We start from the raw sequence: 9,117 nt of genomic DNA on the forward strand, positions 1-9,117 counted from the left end.
CAAGAGGCTCCTTTGGTAAAAATTATTAGAAAAAAAAAGGTAAAAGAGAACAAGAAGCCAGAAAGTCTATTCATGTGTGAAATTTTTAACAGGCTAAGATCAAGTAGCAAACTTTGTAAGGAGAAAAGGAATGGGAATCAAAGGAGAACAAAGATATTTTCAGGGAACATACCACAACAAATGGAAATTCTGTGACTTGAAGGAAGAGAGGAGGGAGGGAAGTGTCCTCAGGGATGAGATATGTTGAGCTCTGAGCAATTAAATAATAACTTGATATTTAATAGTCAAGTTAAGATTTTTGGAGAAGTGACAGAGACATCTTAACATGACTGAAAACATGGGCATATCCTATCTATTTGAAGAGCAGTTTATTTGTATTCATCACTAGTCTTTCTTGAGTTTTTAAAATACTTCATTTGGGTTTTATTTTTGCTTTGTTTTTTTATTTTTGCGAAGCTGGGAATTGAACCCAAGGCCTCATGTATGCTAGACAAGCATGCTACCACAGTCTTCATTTGGATATCTTAAAGATATCTGCATACTAGAGGATGAAATTGAACAAATTATGTTGTATGAATCTATGAATGTGTAACAACAAATCCAACTAATATGTATAATTATAATGCACAATAATTTTTAAATGAACTCTTCCACTTCTTCAATCCAATTGCCTTACATTTGATCAGAGAACAAATTCATGGTTGCCGAACTGTTCCTTAAGATCTGACCACTAATAATAACTTTAATAGCTTTCTTAAACCAAGGGTAAAATAAAGCATAAATCAAAGGATTCATGGCTGAGTTATAGTAAGCACACCAAACACATATCTCATAAATATAGGCAGGAGTGATAAATCCCATAAAAGCATCAACTAATGAATCAATGCTATATGGTAACCATGAGATCATAAATGCTATCACAGTGATCCCCAAGGTTTTGGCTGCTTTTCTCTCTCTCTTGGCCACTCTGGCTTTGTAACTTTCTGAAGATGATTCTGCTTTGCCACTAACATTTTCAATCTTTTTAGCCTGCTGTCTAGCCACAAGAAAAATATTACCATACAGAATTATCATAACAATCGTAGGTATAAAAAAAGATAGAAAATCTATCAACACCCAGTTTTGATTGACAACTACCTGACAACCTCCTATGCAGTTGAGGGCATTGGATAATTCTTCCAGACCATCATCATAGACACCTGTGTAGAACACAGCACCACTGTACACCAGGGGCAGGATCCAGGAGATGCAGATGCAAATCCCTGACACAGATACCGTGAATTTGGTGGGATAGACCAGAGGGTCGGTAACAGCAATGTACCTGTCAATGGAGATGAAGCATAGGTGGAAGAGAGAAGAGTAGCAAAACGCCACATCACAGCAAGTGTGAAAAGTGCAGAAACTTCGGCCAAAGTACCAGCAGCTCTCCACGGACCTGACCATGCTGAAGGGCATCACAGTCACTCCCACCAAAAAGTCAGCACAGGCCAGAGAGGCGATGAGGAAATTGGTTGGAGAGTGCAGCTGCTTGAAGTGGAGAATGGAAGTCATCACCAGCAGGTTTCCCAGCACAGCCAGCACAGCCCCAAAGCCAAACACTGCATAGAGAATCACCCGGGGCCCTTGCGAGTAGGGAGTTTTCACACAGGACCCATTCAGGTTCTCATAGCAAAGCAGCAGAGCTACAGGTGGGGATGAGTTGCTGCTCATTGGTGCTGCTGCTTGCATGTGCAAAAGCTTCACCTCTGATGGTTAAGAATGTATTATTCTGATCCTACATGCACCAACACAACAGAAAATTATCAGATATCATCCCTACAATAATTTTCCATTTGTATTATAAATTCTGAACACTTTCTAGAAAATAATAAAGTCCAAAAAATAATATTGTAAAGGATTACTCGGGGTTGATTTCAAGTAGCCAATGTTTCTTTTCCTTAATTTGATAAAATTCGATTTTACTCATAATTTTTGTTTTACATTTTATTTTTACCTCTACAGTTCTTCTGAGCAACAGTCACTAGTAAATGTGATTAGAGTTGATGGATCATCTTCTCCAGATTTATTTCCTTGTCGAATGTCTTGCATCATTGTGTAAAGGGTTCAGTCCTTCCAGCTAAACAGACACCTTCAATGGGAACTCCCTCAACAGAATCCCTGTGGTACAAGGTGTGAACTAGAAGACTATTTCCAACAGTGGTTATTAGGAAAGTTAATCTACAAAGCAAGTCTGTATTCTACATTAAATTTAATTGACATTATGTATTTGGGGCCAAAGATTTTTTTCCTTCATGTATAGACTTGAATAGGGGTGTTCCCAACCATGACCTAGCCACCTTACTGGATCTTTGTACCTTGAAGTTTTGTTACTAAGATTTTTGTACCTTGGATTTTTGTTGCAAAGATATAATAAGGTACAAACTTTAAAGTTCAACTTGGCTCTTTCTATCCTGTCAATAATCATTTCTGCATTTGCAATATCTACCAACAATCAAAAAGATAAGATGCAGTGGGGGAAACTTGAGATTGATGAAATATATTATTTCAAACATTAAAGATTTAGACACATGAACATTCCTGAGATGCTGGTAGAAAGTCAGCTCTTCTCTCAGGACCTTGTCACCTGAAGCACATCTGTAATGTCTATCCATATATGTGACAAATAGGCAGTGAACCTTATCACTACACATTCAGCTGTGGTTCTTGGTGATTGGTCTTTCTGCCCAGTGATAAAGAAGTGTCATAAAAAGGAATAATGAAAAATGAGGACTGGGTATGTTGCTAAGTGAAAGAGCACTTACCTAGCATGTGTGAGGCCCTGGGATCAATCCCCAGCAAAACACACACACACACACACACACACAGAGAGAGAGAGAGAGAGAGAGAGAGAGAGAGAGAGAGAGAGAGAGAGAGAGAAGTAATGAGCAGGAAGAAGTGAGAATGAAGAAATTAATTCCTTAGGAATTGTTTCAACCCTGGAACGGTGGAACATTGAAGAGCAAGGAAAAGCAATCTTCAGTCTTCCTGAGGAAGAATTCAAGACCTTGGCAGTTCAGGGCTGGTTAAGAGATATTTGTGAACTTGTTTTTCACATTATAAAAAGCAAAAGGTATTTTTTTTCTTTCTTTTTCTTTTTTTTTTTGTGATACTGGAGATTGAACTCAGGGCCTTGTGCATGCAAAGCAAACACCCTACCAACTAAGCTGTATTCCTAGACCCAAATAAGAGGTATATTTTTAGTAAATCTAACTGGCCATCTGATTACTAATGAATAAAATTAGTGTTATTAACCAAATATTCTTTCAGATTTCTCCTAATTCTTTCTGAGTGTCTTTTTTTTTTTTTTTTTTTTTGGTGAATCGATGTCGATTGCTTAGTAGACACAACCCTATGTGAGTTTTTTCTCAACATAATCTGTATTGACATTTAAATTTGAAGATACTTGGGTGTGAGGAGTTGTCCTATAGGTTTTATGGCATTTAATGTCATCATAACTTTATGCCTCCCTCCATCCTTCTGAGATATATTTATTAGTGAATTCCTGTATTGAAAATATATTTAGTGAATCCCTTAGGTTGGTATAAAATAATGGCCCAAACACATATGATGCCTATTCTCATGATGTTTTAGGTCTTGAGAGGATAAGAAACATGAAGCTAGTAAGTATAGAGATGGATTTATGAATTCAAATGGTGATAACCACTTTAAGGGAGAAAGACAATAGCTTGTGAGTATAGTAAGCCAATGACAGGCAGATGCAATCAAAGGAGTCACTAAAAATAGCATTAAACAAACACGTTTCTTCAATATTTGTATGTTTTTACTGTATCATCTAAACTTGATACAGGAATCTAACTCAATTGGCATTTCCACATTGGCACTTAGTCAATAAAAAGCACCTCACCCAATACTGAGGTGGGATGGGATTAGAAGTTCTTTTCCAAAGCCTCTAAAATTCTTGTACATATCTGACTCTTCTGGTGTTGGTTGTAAGACCATCTTCAGCAAATGGTTTTGCAACAGATCAGCTCAAGATCAGACAGAAGTCTTATTCCCCAGAAAGTTAAGATTCTAATACCCAAGGCATTTGCAGGCAAATTTTAGGTGGTCTTGCATCAGCTGAAGTTTTCAGTGTCATTTTTACATTGACCTTTAGCTTGTGTGTTGTGAAATCCTCAAAGACATTTCAAAAATAAAGCCCACTAACTTGACTTCCTCCCCAGTGACTGAGAGTGTGAAACTCCCTCATTATGACCAAAGAAAGAGAAAAATGTGATAATGATGCCCTGTAGTCATGGCAGTGCCCAAACTCAGAAGACTATTAATGAGAGGAAAAGGAGAGAAATGATCTGCACCCTGTCTCTATGGATTAGAGGCTATCGGTCACCAAACAAACAGCTGGGCCAAAGTGCTAAACAGTAAACGAAGAGTGATGGGCATTGTTCATATGCAATCAATTCATTTCAGTAATGATCTAAGCCATTCAACAAGTGAGTGTTATCAATGAATTAACTTGATTCACTATATAATCCATTTGGGTTTGATGAGTTAATGTTCATTAACTGCTTATGGACTACTTTGAGTATGATGATAAACAAGAAGCAATCACATTTTCTGTGATCACAGCCTCCAAGGTTCTTTTGGTTATACCTCAGGTATGACTCATAATGGTCCAGTCACTTTGTGTATTGAAAATTTCAGTTTCAGGGCGCTCCACTTTAAAACCTCAACCCATACCAACTTGAATATCCCTGTCCTCCCTGCCTCTAGAAAGCAAATATGAGCTTAAACGGCTTGGTTTTAGGAAAAGGAAATACCTGCTTTTTTATTTCTTGTCCCCCATCCCTTACCTCCCACTTTTCTCTATTCCTCAGAGAAAAAGAGAAAGTAGGGGGAAAAAAGGACCACATAATTTTATACCAAATTTGGTCTGCTTGTAACATTCACTTTGTGGGCATGGTTTCTGATTATTGAACATCCAGATCATGCCACTCTCATGCAGTACAAACCTGAAATCTTCAATAATCTCTGCAGGAGCATTCCCACTCCCCAGTTACCTGAGGCTCATGGTCACTCTCCTCAAAACTTGCATTTTCTTTACCAATTCCTATGGGATGTGTCACAGACACTTGGTGTACCTTGAAACAGAGCAATTGCAGGAAGGGTTCCCTTCTCCCTCCCATGTGCTCTCTAAGCCACAAGAACTCCAGCTCCTTTACCTCCTGGACAGTGACAGCATAGTCTTCTCTCCTCATCAGCCCACTTCTCCTCCCACCATATCTGCAATTCTATCTTCCTTCCGCTCAAAATGAGCACAGGGCAGCGCAGTAAGACCAGTGAATAAGGAAAGCTAAACAGGGAGTTAAACTTGAATCATCTTACTAGTACTCTCTTCAATGGAGTGGTCCCCTGGACAGAATGATCCCTGCTGCAAGAGTCATAAGGTTTCTTCTCATGGACAGACTCAAAACAGGAGTTGGAAGGGATCCCAGGAGGCTAACCCCATCAGGGATCTGTGTGGTATGCAAGCTTCCTCCAAAGATGTACCTCATCACAGAGCCCACATTTGTACATTGAGAGCTTGGTCCTTCAAGGCTACCACACTATGGGGTATGATTTAAAACTTCTGTACCATTGTTGATGTTCTCTATTCCATTTCTGCTCTAACTTGGAGAGTGACTGCATGAAGAAAAGAGACCTCATTTAATTTTAGAAGGTAATAATGAATAAATAATAATTAAATAATAATGTGTTATAATTCTGACTCCATTCTTCAATTTCCCTTATTTAAGGTAACATGATCAAAAATAAATTTATTGTTGAGCAAGTCCTCTTCAAAATGTGACCACTTAATTTATGGATCAACATTCAGACTTGATAGGCAAACATTGAAAATACAGTCTTGCAAGATGTGGGCCATGATCTGTCAGAAAGGAGGTTCCTCTCAGAGGTGGACATGCCCTGAAGATGCCTTCCTTTGCCTTATATTGGTCATTACTTTTGTGGATCATGAAAAGTCTTGGGAAGTGGGAGGGGAGCTTGCATGGTGGCTCACACCATAGCAATAGCTACTTTCAAAGTAAATATGTATCTTTGTCCTATAAACATCCATTTAAGCATTCCAAAATTTTAACTGTGGAATGGTTGTGTTTTTACATATTGTCTGAAGATCACCCCTGTTGAACAAATTGAGCATGTAGTTTTAGTTCTGAAATTCCACTGAAATGCCCCCCAAAATAGAAAGCAGATGGGATCAAACCAATTAGAAAACCAGAGAATTACACAGCCTGTGCATGCACGTGTGTGAACACACACACACACACACACACACACACACATACACACAATCTCGAGGCTATTCTTTCTTTTACCTCTCAATTGATTTAGACCAAAGTTCCAAGTTACAAAAGGAGCCACCAAAGAGAACAAAGGAATGAATATAATAAAAGCATTTCTGGAGAAAGTTTATTCTGGGTTAAAGAAAGGTCTAAGACTTTACTTCAAAGTGTCTGCCATCACAGAAAGGCAAGTGCCAGATATTTTCTTTTCTATGGGGAAGCTAAAAGGAGTGGGCCTAAAAGTAGGCTCAGTGGCCAGAGAAAGACAGTTGTTTTAAGATGGAAAATGACTATCAAATTTCTCATCATCCCACTAGGTTCTAGAAGGCAATGGAGAAATGGTTTTCAAGTTCTGAGGGATTTCTTTTTGAACTAGAGTTCTATTTCCAGTTAAAATTATAATTTTAATAGAATTACCATAAAATCCTCCATAGGTAATTCAGAAATAAAATTTAATATATGTGTATAGTAGAGTGTGGAAGAGATAGCCATGGATCTATAGAACCAGGGCAACACATTTAAGAGAGAAACATTGAGGCAATCCTCAGAAAGAAATTGCACTTTGACTTGTTGTTGGTTCCAAAGAGGAAGAACCAACAGGCTATCCTTACAAGGCCCAATCCTAGTCCCATGGACAGCCAGACTCACAAATACCACAAAATTAACATGTAGGGTGTCCACAGTAGTGTCAGATAACTACCTTTGTGTATAATGATCCATTCATAATCATATTCACTCAATGTGAACATACACATTCTTTTTAAAAAAATATCATTTTTTATTGTTGTTTATTTTTTTATGTGGTGATGGGGATTGAACTCAAGCCTCATGTATGCTAGGCAGGTGCTTTACCACTGAGCTATCTCTCCAGCCCAAACATGCACATTCTTATATGAACTCATCAAAATATTTCTGTATATAGCTTGGCATGGTGGCACATGACTTTGATCCCAGTATCTCAGAAGGCTGAAGCAGGAGGATTGCAAGTTCAAAGCCAGTCTCAGCAATTTACTGAGGCTCTAAGCAACTTAGCAAGACTCTATTTCAAAATAAAAAAATAATAAAGAAAAGAAAGGAAGGAAGGAAGGAAGGAAGGAAGGAAGGAAGGAAGAAAAAGGGCTGGGATGTGGTTCAATGGTTAAGCACCCTTGGGTTCCAATCGTGGTGTAACTGTATGTGTACATATATATATATTTTTTCTATATTTAAAGGAAATGCACACATATTTATTTAGTCAACATTTATTGATCAACCATTACATTCCATATATAGTGGAGGGTCCCTGCTAGAGGCATAAAGAGGAACAAGAAAAGACAATGTCCTGAGGAACAGATTTTTTTAGGGAAATGAATATGCACATTGGATCATTAAAATGCAGAAAATAACATGACAGGATGAACAACCTGGCTTCTAAAAAGTGGGAAGCTAAAAATGCATCCAGAATCTCATTTGTTTTAAACTTTTATACATGAAAAAGGAAAATTACCAAGTTACTGTTAAATATATGGGTTACTAAAGGTGCACACATTTTGCAAACATAATCATATTATTATTCATACTCATGCACTAGTGTCCATGGAGAAATGTTAAAGGCAATTTGTAATCTCAATAAGGCTTAGGTGAATGAATGGATTTGTTGGGGAGAAGAGGAACAAGGGAACCAAATGATTCAAGAGTATGAAATAACAAAAATCACAATTTTGGTTAATTTTTGTGGGCCAATTCTGCTTTAATACTTAGAGTTTATCTGAATGGCCCCTAGGAGCCTTAAAGGAAAATAATCCTTTACAATAAAAACAGCGATTTTTAATATAGAAGTGTGGATGAATAGAAATTTAGATGTTCAAATGTTGAATCACAGCAAATAAATTATTCCCTCCCACATCTACATCTCTTAATAGAACTTTGTACTTTTCCTTATGACATAATATTGTTCTTCTGAAAAAAATTTATATGAAAATTTTGTGCTCCAGATAGCTCTAAGCAACCTGACTGCAGTCTGAGACTCACTCTTCTTTCTCACTTACTCTCTGACTCCCTGGAAGTAAATACACAATCTACAGTTAGTAAAGTTGTAAACAAATGGTATTTATGATGCTATTATTCTTTCTCATTATAAAATATTGAATGGTACTATAATTAATATATTTCTTCATTTATTTTTCATGGCTCTTAAATTGAACTTTCAGACCCACAAACCTGAATAACATATTGTGTAGACTCCCTTGGACCTCTCTGAGCGAAGTGCCAGCACATAAGTTTCTCTTAGTTGCATTCACTTTTTTAAAGGAAATTGACATGGAAGAATGGAGAAATGATATGTCCAGGGTTTAAACTAATATAAGGAAATAAATGCCAGAATTTAGAATTTAAAAATACATTTCAATAGTTCATTCATATTTATTCTCCTAAATTTTCTCAAGGATACTGCAAGGAAAGGCTTACTAAACTCCTTCAGATATGCCCTCTATTCCTTTGTACACTAATTTGTGTCTAAGAAATAAAATTCAGAATCTTAGTTCATTACATGGAATGTTACAGGTTTAATTTTAATCATTCTGATTTGGAAAAGTAGAGTACAAGGTGTTTTTCCTGTGGAATCAAATAAGGGAAGTGTAAGTACAAACCCAAAGTAGTTCCTTTTAAGGTTTATTTGTTTTTAGTAAGAATTATTGGAAAGGTGTTTTTAAAACAAAATGTAGAAAGAATCTTCAAAGAAAACTAAGCAGCCCAAGATCACATAGATAAATGGCAGAGTTGCTGTTGGATTTCAGATGTT

At 37.1% G+C, this 9,117-nt stretch overlaps 1 protein-coding gene across 1 annotated transcript; it reads right to left on the reverse strand.

Annotated features, from left to right (window-relative positions):
- Window positions 1-672: 672 nt before the first annotated feature.
- Window positions 673-1,710, reverse strand: Taar6 (trace amine associated receptor 6). Its single transcript, XM_026381339.1, has one exon. The coding sequence runs from the start codon at window positions 1,708-1,710 to the stop codon at window positions 673-675; it is 1,038 nt and encodes a 345-aa protein (XP_026237124.1).
- Window positions 1,711-9,117: the final 7,407 nt, after the last annotated feature.

This window comes from Urocitellus parryii, chromosome 8 (assembly GCF_045843805.1).
Source record: "Urocitellus parryii isolate mUroPar1 chromosome 8, mUroPar1.hap1, whole genome shotgun sequence".
Taxonomy (NCBI): Eukaryota; Metazoa; Chordata; class Mammalia; order Rodentia; family Sciuridae; genus Urocitellus; species Urocitellus parryii.

Coding starts and splice junctions, on each gene's coding strand:
- Taar6 (XM_026381339.1), bottom strand. CDS start 1,710: ATGAGCAGCAACTCATCCCCACCTGTAGCTCTGCTGCTTTGCTATGAG.